This window comes from Aegilops tauschii, chromosome 1 (genome assembly GCF_002575655.3).
Source record: "Aegilops tauschii subsp. strangulata cultivar AL8/78 chromosome 1, Aet v6.0, whole genome shotgun sequence".
Lineage (NCBI taxonomy): Eukaryota > Viridiplantae > Streptophyta > Magnoliopsida > Poales > Poaceae > Aegilops > Aegilops tauschii.
Genome location: NC_053035.3, coordinates 5,259,303 through 5,285,645, shown reverse-complemented (window position 1 = coordinate 5,285,645; position 26,343 = coordinate 5,259,303). Strand labels below are relative to the sequence as shown.

General features: G+C 46.1%; 3 protein-coding genes and 1 long non-coding RNA gene across 4 annotated transcripts; 2 read left to right on the top strand and 2 right to left on the bottom strand.

Annotated features, from left to right (window-relative positions):
* Positions 1–83: 83 nt before the first annotated feature.
* Positions 84–1,275, top strand: LOC109767858 (glutenin, low molecular weight subunit 1D1). The gene has a single exon (XM_020326582.4). It carries the CDS (start codon positions 136–138, stop codon positions 1,051–1,053), a length of 918 nt encoding a protein of 305 aa, XP_020182171.1. The 5' UTR covers positions 84–135; the 3' UTR covers positions 1,054–1,275.
* Positions 1,276–12,669: 11,394 nt separating this feature from the next.
* LOC120966771 (uncharacterized) lies at positions 12,670–14,206 on the bottom strand. The gene is made up of 2 exons (XR_005761013.3): positions 13,570–14,206; positions 12,670–13,341 (listed from the first exon to the last, which is right to left on the bottom strand). It is a non-coding gene; the product is annotated as an uncharacterized lncRNA (long non-coding RNA).
* A 534-nt stretch (positions 14,207–14,740) lies between these two features.
* On the top strand, positions 14,741–16,048 carry LOC109767857 (glutenin, low molecular weight subunit 1D1). The gene is given in 2 exon segments (XM_020326580.4): positions 14,741–15,699; positions 15,702–16,048. Coding segments are annotated over 2 exon segments (945 nt in total). The 5' UTR covers positions 14,741–14,795; the 3' UTR covers positions 15,743–16,048.
* Positions 16,049–25,292: 9,244 nt separating this feature from the next.
* On the bottom strand, positions 25,293–25,910 carry LOC109767859 (uncharacterized). Its single transcript, XM_020326584.4, has one exon. The coding sequence runs from the start codon at positions 25,719–25,721 to the stop codon at positions 25,512–25,514; it is 210 nt and encodes a 69-aa protein (XP_020182173.1). The 5' UTR covers positions 25,722–25,910; the 3' UTR covers positions 25,293–25,511.
* Positions 25,911–26,343: the final 433 nt, after the last annotated feature.

Genomic DNA, 26,343 nt, shown 5'->3' with positions numbered 1-26,343 from the left:
CAAACAGAATTATTAAAGCTGATGCAAAGAAGGAAAAGAGGTGGTTCCTGGGCTACTATAAATAGGCATGAAGTATAAAGATCATCACAAGCACAAGTATCAGAACCAAGCAACACTAGTTAACACCAATCCACCATGAAGACCTTCGTCGTCTTTGCCCTCCTCGCCGTTGCGGCGACAAGTGCAATTGCGCAGATGGAGACTAGATGCATCCCTGGTTTGGAGAGACCATGGCAGCAGCAACCATTACCACCACAACAGACATTTCCACAACAACCACTATTTTCACAACAACAACAACTATTTCCTCAACAACCATCATTTTCGCAGCAACAACCACCATTTTGGCAGCAACAACCACCATTTTCTCAGCAACAACCAATTCTACCACAGCAACCACCATTTTCGCAGCAACAACAACTAGTTCTACCGCAACAACCACCATTTTCACAGCAACAACAACCAGTTTTACCTCCACAACAATCACCTTTTCCACAACAACAACAACAACACCAACAGCTGGTGCAACAACAAATCCCTGTTGTTCAGCCATCCATTTTGCAGCAGCTAAACCCATGCAAGCTATTCCTCCAGCAGCAGTGCAGCCCTGTGGCAATGCCACAACGTCTTGCTAGGTCGCAAATGTTGCAGCAGAGCAGTTGCCATGTGATGCAACAACAATGTTGCCAGCAGTTGCCGCAAATCCCCCAGCAATCCCGCTATGAGGCAATCCGTGCTATCATCTACTCCATCATCCTGCAAGAACAACAACAGGTTCAGGGTTCCATCCAATCTCAGCAGCAGCAACCCCAACAGTTGGGCCAATGTGTTTCCCAACCCCAACAGCAGTCGCAGCAGCAACTCGGGCAACAACCTCAACAACAACAATTGGCACAGGGTACCTTTTTGCAGCCACACCAGATAGCTCAGCTTGAGGTGATGACTTCCATTGCGCTCCGTATCCTGCCAACGATGTGCAGTGTTAATGTGCCGTTGTACAGAACCACCACTAGTGTGCCATTCGACGTTGGCACCGGAGTTGGTGCCTACTGATAAGGAAAGATCTCTAGTAATATATAATTGGGTCACCGTTGTTTAGTCGATGGATATGTCGATGCAGCGGTGACAAATAAAGTGTCACACAATGTCATGTGTGACCCGCCCAAACTAGTTGTTTAAATTCTGAAATAAAATAAAAATAAAGTTGTATCAAGACAATGTTCATATTGGCACTGTGTGGATGTCAATCTGATTGCCATGCTTGCAAGTTCATAAGTTTGTCTTTCCTTGTCACAAGCGCAACCTGGTGCCTTAATTAATTATCAATGTATTGGAATAATCACTATTTAAATATAATAGTATCACTGTAAAATTTGGGTTGAACTCTTTATTGGTTGGAGATTTGAGATCTTGTTTTTTATTGGTTTGTATCTAGTACCAACTAGTACCACTGTCTACAGTGACAATCACAACCAGTTTTGTTGCTAATTATGTTTGCTTTCTTGCAAATACATTCATTGATTCTTTGCATGTCAAATTATTTGCCGAGAAAAATACCAGCTTTTTCTTGAACTTCACAAACACCACTAGCTAGTTAATTTGAAATAAGCTGCCAATTTATTTCCTTGTATTTATGCCCTTTACATCGAACCAGTACAATCATTGTGCTAGCTAGAGAAAAGGAGTTGCTGGCACGTTCATGTCTAGAACTAAATCAGACTGAATTGAACTTGTTCTTTACAACTAGCTAGGAGCAGAAAACTTACTGTGAATTGCACTTGATTATATTTGATTTTGTTTAAGAGCTACAGGGAAAAATCATCAAAAAATGCCCTAAAATATCTTATCGTAAAATAGGTTTACCAGGAGATACAGTCGCAAGAAAAAAAAAGGCTCACCAGGAGATAGATGCTGCACATTATCATTTAGAAATTAGACCAAGAGAAATGTGGATTTGGCGGCTCATAATTCTATAAGACTATAACAGGTTGTCCAATCATTTAGAAATTAGATCAAGAAAATGTGGAACTAAACATATTAATGGCTAGGATCATATTTGCACTGTGGGAACTTGGTATGCGCGCTCCAACATGCCCGTTGAAAGCATTTTTTCCTCTGATGCACATATGAAATATGACTGGTCGAAAACAGAAGAAACAGTGAGATAATATGGATGCTTGGATGTTGTAACAAACATAAACTTATTATATATATATCCAATCCACCGAGCGGACGAACATCCTAGGAGCTTTTCTCTCGGAGATCGAAAAGAAACGAAATGTCCACGCCAACTGCTTCTTCTCCATCTGTATAACGCGTGTAGGAGAATTATTTTGATGATTATTTGAAGTGGCATCCACATAGAGTACAAAGCTATTCAGCTAGAAAAGCCACAAATGTACATCACTTTTAGCCTACATGACTGAACTCTGCTCCATGACCTTCTTGATTCATGCGGCTCCTGAATTCATGTGAATCGAATCGCGGAAGAGATAGGCTTTCAGGGTCAATACCTCATGTTCATGGGAAGGCCGGAGAGGCTGCGTCGATGTGCAGCCTGAACCCGAGGAGGAGCTACGTGTCGGTGTCAAAACCGGCGGATCTCGGGTAGGGGTCCCGAACTGTGCGTCTAGGATCGATGGTAACAGGAGACGGGGGACACGATGTTTACCCAGGTTCGGGCCCTCTCTATGGAGGTAATACCCTACTTCCTGCTTGATTGATCTTGATGAATATGGGTGTTACAAGAGTTGATCTACCATGAGATCGTAATGGCTAAACCCTAGAAGTCTAGCCTATGTGTATACGGTAATGAATGTCCCCTATCCGGACTATGCTCTCCGGTTTATATAGACACCGGAGAGATCTAGGGTTACATGGAGTCGGTTACATAAGAAGGAATCTTCACAGCTGGTCACCTAGCTTGCGTTCCACGCCAAGGGAAGTCCAATCCGTACACGGGTGTAGTCTTCGGCCTTCGTATCTTCACAGCCCATCAGTCCGGCCCAATGAATAATAGGCCGGACGCCCGAGGACCCCTTAGTCCAGGACTCCCTCAGTAGCCCCTGAACCTGGCTTCAATGACGAGGAGTCTGGCGCGCAGATTGTCTTCGGCATTGCAAGGCGGGTTCCCTCCTTCCGAATTCCGGAATAGTCTTCGGATGCAGTAGATATATTTGGACCTGTGTATATAATTGCAAAAAATACAATATTCCACGAGTCTAATTTGTTGATAACTGTTTACAACATCGCATCACGCCTGCCCGGTTACTATTTCCAACCGTTGGCTGGCACGTCGCCCCACGTCTCGGGACGCGGTTTTACTGGCACGTCTTGCCAAGGCAGAGATCGTGTTCCCTTATTCACGGGATTTTCATTAATGCAAGCGTGGGTAACCCAACCATCCCCTGGGTACAACTCTCTGGGGATAGGTAAGTTTCAAGACACAGGTGGATACCCTTAGTATTTGGGGTCTTTATATAGGGTCCCAGACTCGTCTTCTTCCTTTGCGCTTGCTTCTTCCTCAACCCTAGCCACCCCAAGTTCCAACCCTCGGGTTCCCATCGCCACCAGCCCTAATCATGTCCGAATCCAGCCGTCAAGGCCGGTGGGTGGCTTCTTCTATCACAGAGGAGGATATTGCGAAGCTCTGCGCAGCGAGGTATCTGACCCCGGAAATCCTTCATCAGCTTCCTGCACAGGGGCAGGTCGTTCCTACCCCCAAATCCGGCGAGAGGGTAGTGTTTGTGTCCCACTTCCTCCATGGGTTAGGGTTCGCGCTTAACCCCTTCGTCTGGGGGCTCATGTTCTACTATGGGCTAGACTTTCACGATCTAGCCCCGGACTCTATTCTCCTCATCTCGACATTTATCGTCACGTGTGAGGCCTTCCTTCGGACTCCTCCGCACTTTGGTTTGTGGCTCAAGACCTTTGATGTGAGGCCGCAGGTGACAGAGGAGGAGCAGGCAGAGTGCGGCAGCGTCACAATAGGCAAGCTTGCCAGCGCGGTTTGGTTTGAAGGATCTTTCACCAAGTCTTCCGACCTATGGCAGCACGGGTGGTTTTATATCAACGAGCCGCGGGGCTCCAAGTGGGAGGCTACGCCTGCGTTCCGACCCGGCCCTCCAATTCAGCTCGCTTCATGGATCAATAAGGGACTGGACTGGGGATCCGTCAATGAAGTGCAGACTCTGCAAGGTCGCATCCGAAGCCTTACCGAGAAGGGCATCGGTCTTGTGAACGTCGTTCAAGTAATGCTAGTCCGCCGGACCCTGCCATGTCAGCGGCGGCCTCTCCGTATGTGGGAGTTTAATTCAGAAGGGCGGCGGCCTCTTCAGCACTTCTTCGGCACCACGCACGAAGGAATGTGGAAATTATATTTCGGGGAACGAGAGCAATGGCCGGACACCACCGAAGATGTCGGCCTTGACTGCAATCATCCAGACACCGCGGTAAGTACTCAAACGCTGAACACATTCAAGCATCTCTTGACAACATACTGAACAATCCGTCCCTATACAGGACTGGATAAAGAAAGCAGTGTTAATCTGGTGTCCGACGCCCCTTCCCGAAGACTCTGCGACCGCCCTGCTGACGAGAATGCTGATTCCCACACCGTACCAGGTTTCTGCGGAGGAGGGCGAGAGCGGGGAACCCGAAGGTGATACCCGCCCTGAGGACGAATTAGACATTGTGTTCGGGGAAACCGAAACTCTTTTGCCCAAGGGCAAAGGTGCGGAGGAAGCTCTCCATGGCAAAAAGAGGGCTGCTTCCGAAGATCAGGAGGGGAAGCCTTCCAAGAGAGGAAAAATGCCATCGTCGGGCAGTTTGGGCCGGCCAAGCGATGCTGCCGTAAGGCTTTCTGGCGAGGACGAACCTCTGGCCAAACCGTAAGTGAGGCTGGGGCACTTTAAACATACCTCATTCTTTTCCTATTAGTGAAGTAATCATCCGACATATGCACATCCACGCAGGTTAACGCCTGGTGTTTCTCAATCATCCTCCTCCTCGGGAGACCTTCTTCCGGAGATGATGGAGAGTGACACGCCATCTCCGGCTTCTTCGCGCAACAGGGGGGATGATACCGAGGTATCGTCCCGAAGGGCTCCTCCCCATCGTCAAGCGGTGCAGGAAACGGAGAAGGCGTTACCCGAAGGTGGTGCCTCTGTCACCCAGGGTTCGGGAATCAAGAATGACGGCCCCGAACCGTCCGGTTTACAGCCGGAGACGATTCTGGGGGAGAATAAGCAGATTACTTCAAAGGAATGCCGTACTCCGGCGGCGGTTTCCGAAGACCCCGCAGCGCCGGAAATGTTGACGGACATGCTGCGGCGAGCGTCCATTTCAGAGAAGCACCATGCCTTGATGGTTACGGTGGTCGAAAAGGTTCTATCCGCGAAAAGCGGATTGAACGAGGCCTTCTGGAGCCTTCTAAGAGGTTTTGAGGTTTGTGATGTAGTTTTGCCAATTGAATGATTTTGACAGAATGCACTTGTTGTATATGCAGTAGCCCCTGAGACTCGGATTGCCTTCCGAAGGAAGCGATCGGAGGATAAAAAAGATATGCTCAGTTACTAACCTTGAATCAACTTGGAATACAGGCTGCCTCCCCTCCTGCGGCTACCCGAAATACGGAAGTGGCCGAACTGCAGCGAAAGCTGGATATTGCAGAAGATGACATTGCATTGATCAACAGGCGTCTTGACGACTCGCAAGGTATATAGTTCGAGCATTCCTTACACGAATGTTCTTGTAATGTAGGCCTGACGCCGAAAAGGGTTTAATGTGCATGATTGCAGATGGTGTTCCCTCCGTTGAAGCTCCTTGGGAGGAGCTAGCCCGGCCCAAGGAGCAGGCCCGGTGTAGTGATGCGGCTGCCGAGAAGGCATCGGCTGATCTAAGAGCCGAATAAGCAGCTCGGCGCCGAAGTGAGGAGAAAATATCCGCACTGGCGCTTGAATTGAAGAATACTGCCAGCCATTGTGAATTCCTTGAGAAGGAGAATAAAGCCAAAATGGCTGAACTTGATAAGGCCGTTCGAGAGGCGAGTGAAGCTCGGTCTGAATCTAGGGCAGCTTGGGAAGAGATTCGGCAGGCTAAGGAGATAGCGGCCGGTAAGCCCTTTTTGCTTCAGACTAAGTTTGGCGATCCGGACTATGCTCAGCTAAACCAGGTCTGGAGTTCTCCGACTGAATTTTTGGACTTGCCGAAGAGTTCTTCCAATGCAGCGCAATTTTACCAAGCGCAAGAGGGGTATGCGACGGAGAAGCTTTTCTGGTTACAATTTGGCGCCTCAAAGCGCCCTCTGTTGCTAAATGAACAGATGTCCCAGTGGGCCGAGCTTCATAGGATATCCGGCGACGCCATGAAGAACGTCATAATCCGGTTGTGGCCGAGTGAGCCTGTTCCCAAGAGCTATTTTGGCCTGGTGCGGCGTCTTGTTGATGATGTGCCGCGTATCGATGCTGCGAAGCGGTCGGCATGCACTGAGGGTGCACGGATGGCCTTTGCCCGAGTCAAGACGTTCTGGGGGAAGATGAAGGCCATCGATGTTGCGGCGAAGGGTCCGCCCAAGGGCAAGGACCGTAATGAGCCGGAGCATTATTTTGAAGACGTCCTAGAAGCCGCCCGCCTGATAGAGGGTCAATGCTCGAAGAACATAATGTTCGAGTGAGGTGTATTAGAATTGTAAAAGACAATTTTATGATTGATCTATTTTATATTTTTGCTCCAAAGCTTGAATTCCTCCTCTGCGGCCGTTTTAATATAATATGAAAGTTTTCCAGTCGTCGGCTTCAGCCCCCTCGTAGGAAGTACGGGGGTGTTCAAAAAAACATTTAATCACTCTTTGTCCAATGTCTTGGTCCGTAAAGGAGGTGATAATGCAGCGAACCAGGCAATCGGACTATAAGGCGTTAATACTTTCACTTAGCCATAGGAGTTTTATGGTGGGGCTACGACATTGCCTCTGGTGTGTATGCGGCGTATAATGCCTTGCATATTTGATCTGAAAAAGATCCCTCGTATGACACGGAGAATCGCTAAGGATTCCAAGAAGTCGTCAAGTGGTTAATCAGCTCTCGCCACACCATGACAGTCAGTTTTCGGCTTTCTCTACTGAGGTGCTCGTCCGGTTTAGAACAGGGCACAATCGCAGTAGTTCTCCCTTTACTACCCTAGCCGATAGAGCGGAACGTAGGATAGCAAGCACAGGAGCCGGGCAACCCAACTATTGACCCAAGACAATGATTCGGAGCTGATGCATATAAGGCCAAACTTGCGACGCCCAAGTACGCTATAGAGTTGTTCGGACTTTTGCTGGCAACTCTTTCGTTCCCATACCGAGCCCCTGGCAGGGTATGCCGAGGTGTATCTGTAACGCAGCCATTGAGGCCGTACTCATTGTTGCAAGAGTATGAAAGATTAGTTCGGACGAGGTTTACTGGGAACGGAGCAATATGCCAATGACGAATTTAAAAATAATAAAAAAGAAACCACAAGCCCGGCTATTTGACATGCTCGGGGTCGGGTACAAAGGAAAAAAAGGCTTAATACAGGCTCGGAATAAAGAGTATGGTCTACAAAAAGTTATTTTGGACCTCCTGTCGCACGTCTGCGCCGCCCGTCCTCGGGGAGGGGAATCCTTAAGGGAAGTAGCCCCTTAGGTGAGTGTACGGATCCGAACTCCGATAGAGTCCGTTGTAGATGCTGTCGTGTTGGTCACCTGTTCTTAAGAAATGATACAGAAAAATAAGAAAAACGGATAAGAACGTCACGGGGATTCTTGCAGGCTTGTCCATATTGTGCTTCCGCCGATGCCCATGGTATCTTGAGTGCGTAGTGATGTATGCGTGGTGTGAATCTCGCCGGTATGGTAGGTGGGTGGCGGATGCCGAACTGCTATTTCCGTTCCGAGAGTGGTCGAACTTCGGAGGGAAACTGCTTCTGGCCCCTGATATTCGGCTGGCGAAACGCTCCGTTGTCTTTATCGCCTGGTGGCCTCCTCCCCTTGCTATCGCCGTTGAGCTTGCCTGCCTGCTTGAGGACCCAACAATTTCTGTTGGTATGGTTAGCTGGCTTATCAGGATGACCATGAATCTGACAAGGTCGGTTCAATATTCTGTCAAGGGTGGATGATCCATCCTGGTTTGCCTTTAGTGGCTTCTTCCATTGACCGGGTTTCGAATTGTGAAATTCGGCGTTGACCGCTGTGTCGCGTAATCCTTCAGTATTATTGCGACTGTTGTGTTCGGTTCGTCGAGGCTTACCGTTGCCGTCTTGAATTTCGGAAGTGCCCGGGTCACTGGCGTTGTTGCTCTTACGAGCGAGCCAGTTGTCTTCTCCCGCACAAAAGCGAGTCATCAGAGCAGTAAGGGCTATCATGGATTTGGGTCCTTCCTGGCTGAGGTGACGCGCTAGCCATTCATCCCGGATGCCATGTTTGAAGGCTGCGAGGGCTTCTGCGTCCGGACAGTCGACAATATGTTTTTTTTTTGACTAAGAACCTAGTCCAGAGCTCCCTGGCGGACTCGCCGGGCTTCTGGACAATATGACCAAAGTCATCAGCATCTAGTGGCCGGACATATGTTCCCTGGAAGTTGTCTCGAAAGGCGTCTTCCAAGTCTTCCCAGCTACCAATAGAATTTTCTGGTAAACTGTTTAGCTAGTACCGGGCTAGCCCTTTAAGCTTGAGAGGTATGTATTTAATGGCATGAAGGTCGTCTCCGCGAGCCATGTGGATATATATGGAGGAGGTAATCCTCAATCCATACCGCGGGATCTGTTGTTCCATCGTATGATTCGATATTAATGGGTTTAAACCCGTCTGGAAATTCATGCTCCATTACCTCGTCGGTGAAGCAAAGAGGGTGTGCGGCTCCTCTATGTTGAGCCACACTATGAAGCACCTCCGGCGGACTCTGTTTACGGAGTTCGGACCGAGCGTGGTCGGCTCTGTTGTGTCCGAATAGGTGACCATCATTACGGTCGGGGCATGTCCCCGCGATCTGTGTATTGACTTCGTGTGTCATGTTCTACCCTCCAGGTCCTTGGATGTCGCGAGTGTTCCCCCGAGCTATGTTGTTCTTGTTTTGATGGCCGGATGGGTTGGTATGATGCTCTGCTTGGGCTACTGCTTTGTCCGGACCGAACTGTGGTCGGCCTACATCCTTATTCGATGGTGGTGTGGGCTTCAACGCCCTGCCATCGTATTGAGGGGGCCACCTGCTGTTGGGGTGGCTCTTGTCTGGGCCAATAAGGCCGTATTGTTCGGCGGCCAAGACCTCGGTCCATCTATCATTGAGCAAATCTTGGCTCGCTTTAAGCTGCAGTTGCTTCTTTCTTAGGCTCCTTGCAGTGGCTATGAGCTGGCGTTTAAAGTGCTCCTACTCGAGAGGTTCCTTAGGCACGATAAAATCCTCGTTGTCGAGGATCTCCTCTTCCTCGGAGAGTGGGAGATAATTGCTATCCTCTGAGTCTCCATATGTTGCCTGTTCATCAGGGCTGTCTTGCCCGCCTTCCTGTTCCTCCTGTTCGGATCCTACCTCAACAGGGTCTTCATCGTCCGGAGTGTTGTCTTCTCCGGTGCAAGTGTTATTTTCTCTTGAGCGTCGTGACTTGGAGCGGCGCAAGGCGCGCCGGTGTTCGAACTGTGCACCAGGAGGCTTATCCTCAATTGGATCCTCCTTGTCATCGTCGAAAGCATCGTTGGGTGTGTCTATCATACACACGTCGTACCATGAAGTGGTCATCCCGCGTCTAGCGGGTAGTGAGTTCTGGCCTTGCCCCTCATCGTCGTCCGTACCGTCGATGTCTTCAGGGCCGAGGTCAAGCGTGTTGGTTGGGTCTTCGACAGTGGCTATGAAGTGGGTGGTGGGTGGGAAGCAAAATTCTCCATCATCAGCCGTAAGTTCGAGCCGAACATAGTTCAGTGGCGAGTCGCCTACCAGAGATAGGTTTTTTAGTGAGTTTAGTACATCGCCCATGGGCGAGTGTTGGAAGACGTTTGCGGCGCTGAACTTGAAGATCGATAACCGATCGAGTTCGGCATCTGCAGACTCGCAAGGTTCGGAACCTGTCGCCGGGGACGAATCCGGGGTTCCGCTGATGCGGATATCATACGCAGTAGAATCTGTGTGCGGCTCGAACGCCGCCGAATCGGTAGCCCTCGTGATGGGGTTGAGCTTCCCATCCCGGGACGACTTGATCTGCTCCGGATCTAAGGCCAGAGTTGCTGTAGGAGCTATCTCCTGGATGCGGCCCGATGACAGGTTTAAGCCATGTCCATCGAGGCGGCGGGGAGCGATTGCCGCGGTCTTGAATCCGTCGAAGATCAAGTCTCCACGGACGTCCCCAACGTAGTTCAAGCTTCCGAATCTGACCTGATGGCCAGGGGCGTAGCTGTCGATCTGCTCCAGATGGCCAAGCGAGTTGGCCCGCAGTACGATGCCGCCGAACACGAAGATCTGTCCGGGGAAAAAGGTTTCTCCCTGGACAACGTCACCATCGACGATTGAAGGGGCCATCGAACCTTTTGTCGACGGCACAGTGGAACTCTCAATGAAAGCACCAATGTCGGTGTCAAAACCGGCGGATCTCGGGTAGGGGGTCCCGAACTGTGCTTCTAGGATCGATGGTAACAGGAGACGGGGGACACGATGTTTACCCAGGTTCCGGCCCTCTCTATGGAGGTAATACCCTACTTCCTGCTCTATTGATCTTGATGAATATGAGTGTTACAAGAGTTGATCTACCACGAGATCGTAATGGCTAAACCCTAGAAGTCTAGCCTATGTGTATATGGTAATGAATGTCCCCTATCCGGACTATGCTCTCCGGTTTATATAGACACCGGAGAGATCTAGAGTTACATGGAGTCGGTTACATAAGAAGGAATCTTCACAGCTGGTCGCCTAGCTTGCCTTCCACGCCAAGGAAAGTCCAATCCGGACACGGGTGTAGTCTTCGGCCTTCGTATCTTCACAGCCCATCAGTCCGGCCCAATGAATAACAGGCCGGACGCCCGAGGACCCCTTAGTCCAGGACTCCCTCACTCGAAGACCTTCTTGTGGGGACCATCTACGAGAGGAAGTAAAGAGGGAGATCAGAAGAGGATACATGAGAGGTTAGGGTGGGGAGGAGGCTGCGCCGGCGAGCGGCCACGGCTCAAGGCGGTCCGGCCGACGAGGAGCACGAACAAGGGAGAGGAAGATGCAGATCGGCAAACTGTGGGTTGGGCTTATGACGTTGGGTTCTCACAAAACTATAACCCATTTCGAATTTGGTGCCCGTGACGACACGCACACAACGCTTATGTTGGGCCTAATCACTCACTTCCAGCCCCCAACTCTGATTTCCCCTCAAAGAAAAACAAAACTTCTCACTCCCCATGATCACAACAACAACAACAGAAATATCTATATGCAAGATCAGGAAATATCTATAAGGGGCATTCAGAACACATGTGAACTAATCGCTATAACAGCTTGATATTATGGTGGGATAGACATAAACTGGTTCACGAAGGAAAGTTTCATGATGCAAACCAAAATTCAAGGGGAGCACGTGCTATAATGGCAAACTATGTTAATGCCTACTCCCCTAAAGCAACTAGTAAAACAGGGGGATGGAGTATCCCTTCTAGGGTTTTTGTGAAGCTGAATGTTGATGTATCTTTTCATCATGGTCTGCTTCAGGGTACATCGGGGGTTATTCTTAGACATTACAAAGGCAGGTTCATTGTCGGTGGAAACTGGAGGATAGATTGTCGTGCGGATGTATTAGCAGCAGAAGTTGTGGTGCTAAAGTTTGGGTTATTCCTTGCACAGAAGGCGGATTGCAATCGTCTTGTTGTTAACTCGTACAGTACATAAGTGATTGACACAATAAAGAATGGATGACACTCGACCGGAGCGGCGGTTGTAGTTTTCTATGATTGTTAATTTTTGGGCTTGTGATTTTTCTTTTATTAGATTTGAACTTTGTAATAGGGAAGTAAATAAGATGGCAAATGAAATTGCTAGGCCAGCGAAATTTTTTGTCACTAGTGATTGGTTTGAGGAGTGAATGAGATTGTGCCTTTTTTATTGACGATGTAACAGTTGTTTCTAATAAGTAAAGTTGAAGTTTTATTGAAAAGGACAACAACAAGAAAAAATATCCTCATCTTGTCCCAAGGGATCTGAAACCCCAGTATCCTTGCATCTTTCTTTTGCATGGCATGTACATAAGATTTTCTTTGTTAGTAGCATGTGTTGTTGGCGGCGGCGGCATGATGTTAGAGGTGACATGTGTGGACGGATGATTGTTTCGACTCCATTTATTCTTAGGGCCTGTACAATGCTAGGTGTTCAGCGAAGTGCTTCGAAAAATAAAATGAGTTTTTAAAGCATTTTTTAAGCACCGATGTCTATTTCTAATGATGAGAGACACCTAATTAGACGTTTACCCTATACAAACAAACGTCGATGCTTTAAGAAATACTGATTTATTTATCTAACAACCTTTCTTACGCACCTTACATGGTAAGGTTCGAGAGCTAGTGGCGTCTTGGTTTCTCTTGTTTCTGTCACATCAATATCATGCTTTGGATATATTCCAGTGCCCTTTTATTGATCACTGCCTATGGCCATTGAAATGAGATCTGGGACTCGGCCAGCTGCAAGATACCTCTAGAAAGCGAATTTCCTCTGACGCACATATGAAATATGACAGTACAAAATAGAACAAACACTAAGATTAGACAGATGATTGGATGATGTAACTAACTTGGACATCGCTGCACCCAAGACGGACTTTCTTCTCAGACATCAGAGAGAAACTGAGTGTCCATGCTGTCAGAGACGCTGGCCATTGGGCGTTGTCAGTGACTTTAGTCTCACCTCGGATATGGGAGGGGCTAGAACCACCTTATAAGGAGGAGTGCCACACTCCCTTCAGGCTAGTCTTTTGCGATGTGGTGGACTCTTTGCTTATAGTGATGTGTCTGATGCACACCGGAAACGTCCGAACATATGCCGAAGGTTGGGAGCTGGGCCTGGGACGCTAACAATTGGTATCATAGCTGGGCCCCAGTCTGCCCTGTTTTAGGGGGATGGGGTGTCAGAGACGCTGGCCATTGGGCGTTGCCAGTGACTTTAGTCCCACCTCGAATATGGGAGGGGGCTAGGACCACCTTATAAGGAGGAGTGCCACACTCCCTTCAGGCTAGTCTTTTGGGATGTGGTGGACTCTTTGCTTATAGTGGTGTGTCCGATGCGCACCGAAAATGTTCGAACATATGCCAGAGGTTGGGAGCTGGGCCTGGAACGCTAACACATGCCAACTGCTTCTCCTCCACTCCACCTGCATAGCATGCATAGGAGGAAATTTGATGATTATTTGAAGTGATATCCACATAAAGCACAGAGTTACTCAGCTAGCAAAGCACCTATGTACATCACTGTATGGCTACCCAACTGAAAATTCTGCTTCCTGACCCTCCTGATTCATGCGGGTGGCATGGAGATGGGTACGCCTCTCGAATCCATGTGAATCTAATCGTTGGAACAGATGGACGGACAGGGTCGATACCTTGTGTAGATGGGGAGGGGAGGCCGGAGTGGCTGCCGTCGACCGACGTACGGCCCGCAGCCGACGGAGGAGCTTCAAAAGTGACCTTTTTGTCGAGCGGTGGCGGTGGTGGTGGGGTGCCGGATGCGGAGGGTGGTGGGAAGCCGGATGCGGGGGGTGGAAGGAAGGCTGACGCCTCCGTCGCCGCGGACGTACGAGGAGCGGCCGCGAGCGGTGGGGTCCGGGAGAGGCTGCGCCGGCGAGCGGTCCGGCCGGCGAGGAGGACGGGGAAGGGGAGACGAAGACGACGCAGATCGGCGGAGTGTGGGCTGGGCTTGTGACGTTGGGGCCTCCGAAAACTATATCCCAGTTTGAATTTGGTGCCCTAACACACAACTCTTACGTTGGGCCTAATCACTCCCTCCTGGCTCCATCTATCATTCCCCAAAAAAAATCCTTCACACATAGATGGAACTGATGATTCTCAAAAGAAAAAGAGATGGAACTGATTGTGTCATGTCTTAAAAAAAAGATCGAACTGATTGTCTAAAAAAAACATAGATGGAACTGATGATTTATCTCCGAAAAAAAGATGGAACTGATGATGACGTGTCTAGAGTTAGGACCGGATATATGCTAGTAGGAGTAGCTTGTAAGAAATTACCATCCTTTACATATAACGGGAATTCGATGAGTCATGTCATGCTCTAGAGGCGTCAGTTCATCTTATCATCTTAGAGGAAACTACAAAGTTATTTTTATGAAAAGCAACCAACTCTAGAAGAACCCTCCACACGCAAGGCTTTAATAATCGAGCATATCTTAACAGCCCACACACGATTGCAAACTTAGTCCTACACAAGCTTTGCCTTTCTTGTTTACGGCTGACAGTCTATACAAGGTTCCAAACTCGGTTGCAAAAGTGATACTATCCTGATAAGTGTGTGACATGTAAAGTGAATAAGGTGAGTCATATATAGCAAACATCAGGGTTTCTGTACTTTGTGTGTGATCATATGCACAATTAAAAAGCAACTTTGATGATCAATCCAAAAGTACGTGTGTAGCTAGTGCAACCTAACGCATTGTACCAAAAATCATTTCAGATGCATCCAAACAGAATAATTAAAGCTAATGCAAAGAAGAAAAGAGGTGGTGCCCAGGCTACTATAAATAGGCATGAAGTATAAAGATCATCACAAGCACAAGCATCAAAACCAAGCAACACTAGTTAACACTAATCCACCATGAAGACCTTCCTCATCTTTGCCCTCCTCGCCGTTGCGGCAACAAGTGCCATTGCACAAATTGAGAATAGCCACATCCCTGGTTTGGAGAAACCATCGCAGCAACAACCATTACCACTGCAACAAACATTATCGCACCACCAACAACAACAACCCGTCCAACAACAACCACAACCATTTCCACAACAGCAACCATGTTCACAGCAACAACAACCACCATTATCGCAGCAACAACAACCACCATTTTCACAACAACAACCACCATTTTCGCAGCAACAACAACCATCATTTTCGCAGCAACAACAACCACCATTTTCACAGCAACAACCACCATTTTCGCAGCAACAACAACCAGTTATACCGCAACAACCATCATTTTCGCAGCAACAACTACCACCATTTTCACAGCAACAACCACCGTTTTCGCAACAACAACAACCAGTACTACCGCAACAACCACCATTTTCGCAACAACAACAACCAATTCTACCGCAACAACCACCATTTTCGCAACAACAACAACAACCAGTTCTACCGCAACAACAAATACCATTTGTTCATCCATCTATCTTGCAGCAGCTAAACCCATGCAAGGTATTCCTCCAGCAGCAATGCAGCCCTGTGGCAATGCCACAAAGTCTTGCTAGGTCGCAAATGTTGCAGCAGAGCAGTTGCCATGTGATGCAACAACAATGTTGCCAGCAGTTGCCGCAAATCCCCCAGCAATCCCGCTATGAGGCAATCCGTGCTATCATCTACTCCATCATCCTGCAAGAACAACAACAGGTTCAGGGTTCCATCCAATCTCAGCAGCAGCAACCCCAACAGTTGGGCCAATGTGTTTCCCAACCCCAACAGCAGTCGCAGCAGCAACTCGGGCAACAACCTCAACAACAACAATTGGCACAGGGTACCTTTTTGCAGCCACACCAGATAGCTCAGCTTGAGGTGATGACTTCCATTGCGCTCCGTACCCTACCAACGATGTGCCGTGTCAATGTGCCGTTGTATAGAACCACCACTAGTGTGCCATTCGGCGTTGGCGCCGGAGTTGGTGCCTACTGATAAGGAAAGGTCTCTAGTAATATATAGTTGGATCACCGTTGTTTAGTCGATGGATATGTCGATGCAGCGGTGACAAATAAAGTGTCACACAACCTTGTGTGTGACCCGCCCAAACTAGTTGTTTAAATTCTGAAATAAAATACAAATAAAGTTGTATCAAGACAATGTTCATATTGGCATTGTGTGGATGTCCATCTGATTGCCATGCTTGCAAGTTCATAAGTTTGTCTTTCCTGGTCACAAGCGCAACCTGGTGCCTTAATTAATTATGCATGTATTGGAATAATTACTATTTAAATATAATAGTGTTACTGTAAAATTTGGGTTGAACTCTTTATCGGTTTGAGATTTGAGATCTTGTTTTTTATTGGTTTGTATCTAGTTCCAACTACTACCATTGTCTATAGTGACAATCACAACCAGTTTTATCGTTAATCATGTTTGCTTTCTTGCAAATACATTCATTCATTCTTTGCATCTTAACTTATTTGTCGAGAAAAGACCAGCTTTTTCTTGAACTTCACAAACACCACTAGCTAGTTAATTTGAAATAAGCTTCCAATTTATTTCCTTGTATTTATGTCCTTTACATCAAACCAGTACAATTATTGTGCTACCTAGAGAAAAGGAGTTGCTGGCAACACGGTCATGTCAAGAACTAAATCAGATTGAATTGAACTTGTTCTTCACAACTAGCTAGGAGCAGAAAACTTACCGTGAATTGCACTTGATTATATTTAATTTTATTTAGGGCTACAGGAAAAAAATCATCAAAGAATGCCCTAAAAAAATCTTATCGTAAAATAGGTTCATCAGGAGATACAGTCGCAAGAAAAAAAGGTTCACCAGGAGATAGATGCTGCACATTATCATTTACTCCCTCCATTCCAAAATAGATGACTCAATTTTATACTAACTTTAGTCAACTTTGTACTAACTTTATACTAAAGTTAGTACAAAGTTGAGTCATCTATTTTGGAACGGAGGGAGTAGAAATTAGACCAAGAGAAATGTGGATTTGGCGGCTCATAATTCTATAAGACTATAGCAGGCTGTCCAATCATTTACAAATTAGATCAAGAAAATGTGGAATTAAACATATTAATGGCTAGGATCATATTTGCAATGTGCGATTGGTATGCACGCTCCAACATGACCGCTGAAAGCATTTTTCCTCTAATGCACATATGAAATATGACTGGTAGAAAACAGAAGAAACACAGAGATTATATGGATGATTGGATGTTTTAACAAACTTAAACTTATAATCCACCGAGCGGACGAACTTCCTAGGAGCCTTTCTCTCGGACATCGATAAGAAACGAAATGTTCCACGCGAACTTCTTCTTCTCCATCTGTATAACGCATGCAGAAGAATTATTTTGACGATTATTTCAAGTGGCATCCATATAGTGTACAAAGCTATTTAGCTAGAAAAGCCACAAATGTACATCACTATCAGGCTACACGACTGAATTCTGCTCCATGACCTTCCTGATTCATGCGGCTCCTGAATTTATCTGAATCGAATCATGGAAGAGACAGGCTTTCAGGGTCGATAGCTCATGTTCATGGGGAGGCCAAAGAGGCTGCGTCGACGTACGGCCTGAAACCGACGAGGAGCTCGAAGACCTTCTTGTAGAGACCATCTGGTAGAGAAGTAAGGAGGGAGATCGGAAGAGGATACAGGAGAGGTTGGGGGTGGGGAGGAAGGGGAGGAGGCTGTGCCAGCGAGCGGCCGCGGCTCGAGGCGGTCTGGCCGATGAGGAGGGTGAACAAGGGAGAGGAAGATGCAGATTGGCATACTGTGGGTTGGGTTTGTGACGTTGGGTTCTCAGAAAACTATAGCCCAGTTCGAATTTGGTGCCCGTGACGACACACACTGAGCGTTTATGTTGGGCCTAATCACTCACTTCCAGCCCCCCACTTTGATTTCCCCCTCAAAGAAAACAAAAGCTTCAACCCTTCTCACCCCCCCCCCCTTGATGACAACAACAACAACAAAAATATCTATATGCAAGATCAGGAAATATCTATAAGGAGCATTCAGAATGCACGTGAATTAATCGCTATAACAGCTTGGTATTTATGGTGGGATAGACATAAACTGGTACACGAAGGAAAGTTTCAAGATACAAATCAAACTTCGATAGGAGCTCGTGCCATAATGGCAAACTATGTTAATGCCTACTCCCCTAAGGCAACTAATAAAAGAGGGGATGATGGAGCATCCCTCCTAGGGTTTTTGGGAAGCTGAATGTTGATGCCTTTTTTGATCATGATCTGCTTCAGGGTACAGTGGGGGTGATTCTTAGACATGACAAAGGCAGGTTCATTGTCGGTGGAAATTGGAGGATTGATTGTCGTGCTGATGTATTAGTAGCAGAAGTTGTGGCGCTAAAGTTTGGGTTATTCCTTGCACAGAAGGCGGGTTGCAATCGTCTTGTTGTTAACTCGTACAATATAGAAGTGATTGACACAATGAAGAATGCAGGACACTCGGCCGGTGTGGCGGCTATAGATTTCTATGATTGCTATTTTTTGGCTTGTGGTTTTTCTTTTATTAGATTTGAACATTGTAACAGGAAAGTAAATAAGGTGGCTCATGAAATTGCTAAGCTAGCGAATTTTTTTGTTATTAGTGATTGGTTTGAGGAGCCTATGAATGAGATTGTACTTTTTTTTATTGACGATGTAACAGTTGTTTCTAATTAATAAAGATGAAGTTTTATTAAAAACAACAACAAGAAAAAAAATCTACTCATCTTGTCCCGAGGGATCCGAAACCCCAGTATCCTTGCATCTTTCTTTTGCATGGCATGTACATAAGATTTTCTTTGTTAGTAGCATGTGTTGTTGGCGGCGGCTGCTCGATGTTAGAGGCGACATGTGTGGACGGATAATTGTTTCGATCCATATATGTTCTGATAGCCTTCTTAGGCCCTGTATAATGCTACGTGTTTAGGGAGATGCTTAGGAAAATAAACCAAGTTTTTAAAGCGTTTTCTAAGCACCAGTGTCTATTTTTAATGAGAGACACCTAATTAAGCGTTTACCCTATACAAATAAACACCGATGCTTTAAGAAATACTAGTTTATTTATCTAAGCACCTTCCCCACGCGCCTTACATGGTAAGGTTCTAGAGCTAGTGGTGTTTTGGTTTCTCTTTTTTCTGTCACATCAATATCATTCTTTCGAATGGGTCATGGGTCAACCAAAATGGGTTTGTCTCGCGACACGAAGGCCGTAAGAGCCGAGCATCACTAGTCTAAGAAGACCATCGAACATGACATAATGGAGCGTTTTCTTTTCTTCTTGCCGTCTTCTCCTCCTAGTCCACTATGTCTCCTTCAACACCAAGGAGTATTCTTTTTCTCTACAAACACCTCGTATCGACCTTACGTGCTGCAAATCACTGATGGTAACTTCCATCCTATCACGATAACAATATTCTCTTTCAAGAATCAGCCTTCCTCGAGTTACTTATACCACGTTAATTGTTGATGCTGAAATTAATAACCTCGAGCACCCTTGCAAACATTAAAACACGCGGGTCCAACTTGGTTCAAAACCCATCGATCGATGATAGTCGGTCATGTGGGATTCCGATCGACTTAGACATTGAGGTGTTAAAGTCGCGTAGAATATTTTCTACAAGAAAACATATAATATATTCATCTTCAATCACGACAGTACAACGAACACGAGAAATAATAAAAATTACAACCAGATCCGTAGACCACCTAGCAACGTCTACACCATAGATCGAGACAAAGAAGACGAGGACTGATCCAAATACTTAATCACATGGTGCATTCGTCGTTCGTTTCATCATCACCTCCCGACTGGTATAGGCACGTCTGGTTCACGTAATACCCCACATAACAATACAGTGGTTGCATGGCCGGGCAATAAGAATAGACGGAGGGCGTGTAGCATTTTGCTGAGCTCAATCGCCGTGCAGCCGATCAAGTTTAGGCAGATCAATGTTCCACAAAATTACATAGGCGACAAGACAGCCATAGGCGACAAGACAGTAAATAAACTACCACAAGCGATAATGGCGTACCACACAAAGGAGGCGTCGTCGACCGTCCTCGAATTACTTATACCACATTAATTGTCGATGCTGAAAGTAATAACCTCGACCGTCCACTGCACGCTTGGAAAAAAAAATAGTTCTTGTCATGGATATAATCATGACAATACTATGGTGATGTGAATGTAGAGGCAATTATTACCTGATTGGTACGTAAAGCAGATGGGATTAAACACACAGAATTATACAGGTTTGGGCTCTCTACGGTGTTGGTAACACCCTACTCCTGTGTGATCTCGCTCTTGGCGTAGATTACAATGTGAGAGAGTTCAACCCTCAGTGTGATGTCCTACTCTTGTCTTATATATATGGAGTGCGCTAGGAGGGAGTGCCATAACGGGCTGGTGTAAATACTATTGATGGTCACATGCATGATTGACTATTCGTGGCTATTATTACTGCTAACTGGTGTAACGGCAATGATGAATGCTCATGGGGGGTCACGGCATCCTAGGACGTAGCCGACTGTAGATGGTCCGACTACTCCTGTCTTGCCGATGTCCGACTGTAGATGATCTTACTGCTCCTATCTTGCTCATGACCGACTATCGAGTCTTGTCTGTTAGGGGGCGTGTGATCCTACTTTAGACACTGGACTCCTTAATTAGCGAGTATTCCCCTTGTATCTGATGCCCTGGGCTTGTAGCTCCAATGCCCCATTTGGGACCGTATCCTTGATTAGCCTGGGCTTTTGGCTGGGCCATATGTGTACTTAGGCCTATCCCTTATATATAACCCCAATACTATGTTCATGGAACAAGTAGACGTCAAAAAATATAAGTTTAAAAAAGGTAATCATGTATTTGAAAACTGTTGAACCTCTCTATCAAAAATATTTTTGATATATACAAAAAATATATGTCAAAAGGTTGACACTAAAAGAAAGGAAAACAATGAAATCCCTAAACCCTAAACAAAGAAAACTGTGAAAGAAACAAAGAAAAAAAAGGATAGATAAACGAGTAAAAAAGGAAAACAAGTGTAAAACATGAAAGAAACAAAGATAACCAATGAAGAAACAAAAGAAGAAAGAAAATAAGAAGAAAAAACTAACCAAACTAGTATGTGGAACCGAGTGAGCGAATGACCTGAGCATGAGCGAACGACCCAAGGTTGTCAGAAACATGATTTTGAATCGGATAGTAGTTCTGATGGTAGGATTGCAAACCTTACAACGACCTGATGCTATTCTTGCACCTTCAGGCGTGGCAAATGCTAATCTCGCTTTCAGCGAGATATAGCATTCGTGAAGCAATGAAGGGTGTCAAATCGTCATAGCTATATCACGCATATTCAGGCTCACCTCTGGAGTCCGCATGTATGGGCTGGATCATTAACGTGTTCTCTCATATCTCTGTACGTTCTTTTTCTTTTCGAGTCTTTTTTAAGTCGGGTTTCTTTTCATCTACATGAGAAATAATTTTAAATAGAATCATTAATATTAAAAAAAATACATGTTTTCATGTCTAATTTTTTCATACACATTAGAAATTGTTTTGTATGCACCAGGAACATTTTTTCTCTATACACATTTAACATTTTTCAAATACACGATTAATACTTTTAAAATATATCATTTGATGTAAAAAAATCCATGTACATTTTACATCTGTCTTATATATTAGGAACATTTTTTTCTATACACATTTAACATTTTTTCAAATACACAATTAACACTTTTCAAATATATGTTTTGATGTATAATTTGTTTCATGTTGTACATTACATTAGGAATATTTTTAAACAAATTTAACATTTTTTATAATTTGACATACAATTTTTTAAGTAAGTGAAGATTATTTTGTTACCACAATTTGTTTAATGCTGTCAATATTTTTTTTAACAATGCACAAAGATTTTTTCAAAGTTTCAGCATTTTTTTGTGGAATATATTTATTTATTTTAATATGAAAAAAAAGAAGTAAAAAATATAGAGAAAATCTGAGAAAAAACAAAACTGAGGGTAGAACTGAACAAATCTGTCTCTAGGGCGGCCCACCCGGGCGTTTCTTCAGGAGACGCTGGCTTTCGTGTCGCTATAAGCTACCCATAGCCGCGTGCATATCGAACCAGACATGATTGGGTGTTTGCCATCTTTCACAAGGTGTGGCTGTTGTAGGCAAGCAGCTTGTATTCAGTGATGGTTTTTGTCGTAACACGACAACGGTTTGCTCTTTCAGTTTCTTACCAAAGCAACTGCGGTCATAACATGAACCTATCAATCACACTTAAAATGAAAGATGAAATAGTTTGACAAAAAGAAGACACCGTAATGCACCCCGGTCCCACTTGATAAGACACCGTAAGTCTTTTGATCGTGGCCATTGCCGAAGCACCCTTGATCCCACTTGTTCCCCGCCAAAAAAAGGCATCTAAGTACAGCTAGCGCAGCATAATTCAAACGTGACACCGGAACCGATAGTTGGACCGGGGTGGTGAGGAACACTGTCATCGAGGTTATTAATTAGGCATGGTTTTCATATTTGTACTTCCTACCCTAAAACACGGTTCGGTGTCAATGTCTCGGATTAGCCGTGGTTTTTTTTTCCCTTTCATCGACCTTAGAAATGTAGAGCCGATTGCTGCGTCGCCCTGTTTCTGTTTCTGCCTCCTCTGTTTGGCGCCATTTCTGATATAGCAATATAGGCACGGTCCCTAATTAACTGTCCATTGCATGGCCGGAGCCTAAGAGGCTAAGAATAACGAACGGCGTGCATCACTTAATTTGCATGCTAAGCTTAATCACCGTGCCACCGGTCAAGTTGAGGCAAATCTACCCCGGCCGGCTAAATTCTCGCTGAGCAATCAATGGAAAGGAGATCGCCCTGTTTGAAAAACCATAAGAAGGAGACGTCGTCATCGTCGGGAAGCTAGTTAGAATGGCGTACCACGGGAAGGAGAGCTCGCCGGCGGCGGGGCAGGTGCTGGTGGTGGCGGTGGCGATGGCGGTGCTGTTGCTGGCGCAGCATGCGGGGCGCGCCGACGCCAAGATGATCTTGTACGACGTGATGCAGGGGGACGAGGTGCCGGGACGTAACGGGCTGACCCACGTGGAAGACGAGGCCAACAAGTACACCCGCGGCTGCGAGAGCTCCAACAAATGCAGAGGCTGAGCTCTCTATATAATCCAGCCAAGCCAAATACTAACCAATTTGCACTCATTACATTCCTTAATTACCTTGTTCCTACCTTTTTTTTATTAATAAGCGGGAGATAAATACCCACGCGATTGCCACGGAATTTGGTTGTAATTATTTTAATAAGAATTGGTTGTATGAAACATCATTAGTTAGATTAGCAATGCAAACTAAATTTGTATAAAGTTAATGGAGATAACTATTTAGCTTGGTACTGATTGATTTGTTGTCACATGCACATTGGCCAATTTCATCGATTTATGTCGTCCAATTAGCTAGCCAAGGCCTGGCCGTACATGCTCTGCTGATTCCTAACTGACATAGGTTAGAGACCAGTTGAGTGAAAATGAATTTTGCGTTTGTCGAATCGTTTCCACCCTTCAGATACAGATCCAACGGTGTAGATGCCTTTTTCTACCTCTCAATCATTTTCCCTGTTCATCTTCTACCCTAAGCCGTCCGCGGCCAGCGGCGCTCCGGCACCTGCCTTGCCTCCCCGCGCACCGCCGCGCTGCCATCGTCTCTGGCCATCCCTCTAACCCTGGCGATGAACAGATTTTTCCGGCGGACCAGCACCCTCCCCCCTAAAATAGATAGCCGGCGAGCCTACCATCCTAATGTAGACACCGGGGTCGCCTGCCATCCTAAGATAGACACAAAGGGCTTCGCTGGCGAGCCGGCGGCTGTTTCCTTCATGTGAACTCGACTGACCCATATATTATTTTGAGGCAACTTACAAGTAGCTAAATTGGAATAAACAAAGCCCATATTCCATAAAAGTGTTAGTAAATGAGGTTTCCCAATGTTAATAATGCTGTCGATCGATGGGGATGTCCCGGTAGAGAAAGTCATCATGCTACATGAGCGCATGGCCACCCATGTGTACATCACGGCTTTCTTCTTCTCATCCAACTTATCTGCATTGATCGAGACCACGCACCAGGCCACCTAGGCGGATTAGGCGCCATAGCTCCTTCCAGGAGGACAAGTTGCTAGTGGTAACCGGAATCGTCATGCCCTTTTGTCGTTGCCACTAACCAGGACGATCGTCGATTGAAGTGTAGACGCATGAAGGTGACGCTTGCGTAGCAGCTACTACAAAACAACCTATTTTATTCATCTCCCGCTTAATTTATTTTCTTCCCTCTGAAATGCTTGCATATTTCACAAAAACAAAACATTAATAACGTCGTGAAGGCGCCTTAGCACAATCGAGACAAGGAGATTTCAAGTGGCTCCTCTATTTTCTCCGACGACGACGTGAACGCCACGGAGGGCCGTCGGTTTGATCCGGGACACTGAGATTAGCGAAGCACGAAATGAAAGAGAAATCTAGCCTTTTTTTTTTCTTCTAATGGAGGAGACGGGTACAAGTAGTCAGCTGAGAACTACGAACTAAAACCGCGACATTCTTTTTTTGGAACGGAGGAAGTAACTATTTTCGAATCGATCAAGTCGTGTGTGCTTGATTATGAAAACATTTCAGTTTTATAATTAAGAAAATCTCCTTAATCGCCAGAAAGAAAATGAAAGGAGAAAGAATACTACTACTAATATAAAGAGCTGCTTTTGTAGCTAGGCAACATTCTCGCAGCATCAACGTTAAGGCGGTAGCTGCCATGGTAGTGGTTGGACCGGCAGTGATCACCGTCAGCTTGATCACGACTGATCGACTGATTGGTGTGAGACTAGGGCGTGCCATACGTGCACACCGGCCAGCCGCCCACCCGACCCGGGCAGGCATCAACAGCACAATGATTTCCCTCATCTTCCTCTTTGATTGGAATGCACAGGACTAACAAAATTTTAAAAAGTATTCAAGCATGTATTATGTGTGATGGAAAGCGTATGTGTGGGTAGCTAGTTTTCTCATTGATCAACGTACGTACTTAATTGATGGAGTATTGCATAATTACTTGGTTAAATTCAGCTATCATCAAGTAGCTAATTCATTGTATCAGCAGAATCATGAACCCAAGAATAACACATGGGTAAAACTACTGATTATAATCAATCCATACTCTGGATATCACAAGGGAGGGTTGTAGGGGTAGTTGAAAAGCGCTGTAGCTGAAAAGAAGGTCGTTGCTTTGCAAGAAAAAAAATAATGCAAACCTTACTATATGTACACATCTACCGGTTAATCTAGAGCTTCAGATGATTAAATAACTTTGTATGTGCCACTCCATGGAAAATTGAGTAAACACATCTCTTTATTAATCAAGAAGCTACATACGCGGCAACAAACAAACATGATCACATGTACTACTACAAGTAGTTGCAAGCAGCAAGAGCAGAACAGAACAGAAGATAGGCAGGAGTCAGATGGATCGGATGAAAAAAAGAAAACGGAAGAAGGGGAAGAGCAGCTTAATTGGAGCTGGCCGGCCGGGGTGATGGAGCTCAGCCGGTCTCTAGTCAGTGGTGATGTGCACGCCGATGACGATGACGAAGAGCGCGATGAGGGCGAAGTAGATGATGGCGTGGACGAGGATGGCCATGGCGCTGGTGTGCATGTTGCCGAACTCCACGAAGTGGTGCTTCCCGGGGAGCTGCAGCAGCAGCCCCGGCGACAGCAGCACGAACAGCACCACCGCGATCACCACCGGCCCCCAGTCCGACATCCTCCCTCTCCCTCCCCTTCTCCGACTCCGGCAAGCTTCTTTCTTTCTCTCTAGCTAGCTCCTCGCGGCAGAGAAAGGAAGGCAATGGAGCAGAGCAGAACAGGAGCGGGGGCGCAGAGTAGAGCAGAGAAGGATGGTGTGATTGTGGAGGGAAAGGCGTGAGGGCTCCCTTTCATCGCCATTCGGTTGGTGACGTCTCGCTTTCCCTACCGCCTACGACCACATCGCCCGTTTTCTAGTCACACCTTTTGCACTTGTATTTTCTAGTCACGCCTTTTGCACTTGCGCTTCAGAAAAGAAAAGAAAAGTTTTTTTCTAAATTATTATATACTGTTAGCAGCTCCATGCATGAATTTTTTTTAATCAAATCTTATGATTAGGTAGTCCTTTTTGCGAAAAAGGACCTAGATCTTTTACAAAGGTTTGTAAAAAGGGCAAAGCATCCTATATACATAATAAAATAAAATCGAGCACAACCGAAGGACCACTGCCACCGTCGGAGTGGCCATCTATGCGCAGCTATTGATGCTCTCCTCTACCTGAGCCGGTTTGACTTCGTTGATGACAGTCGGGAAGTCTTCATGCACGTGCCCCTAAGGTGCGGCGTACTAGAGCTGATATC

What these genes read in the sequence shown, in the direction of transcription:
- LOC109767859 (XM_020326584.4), bottom strand. Translation starts at nt 25,721, where the DNA reads ATGTCGGACTGGGGGCCGGTGGTGATCGCGGTGGTGCTGTTCGTGCTG.
- LOC109767858 (XM_020326582.4), top strand. Translation starts at nt 136, where the DNA reads ATGAAGACCTTCGTCGTCTTTGCCCTCCTCGCCGTTGCGGCGACAAGT.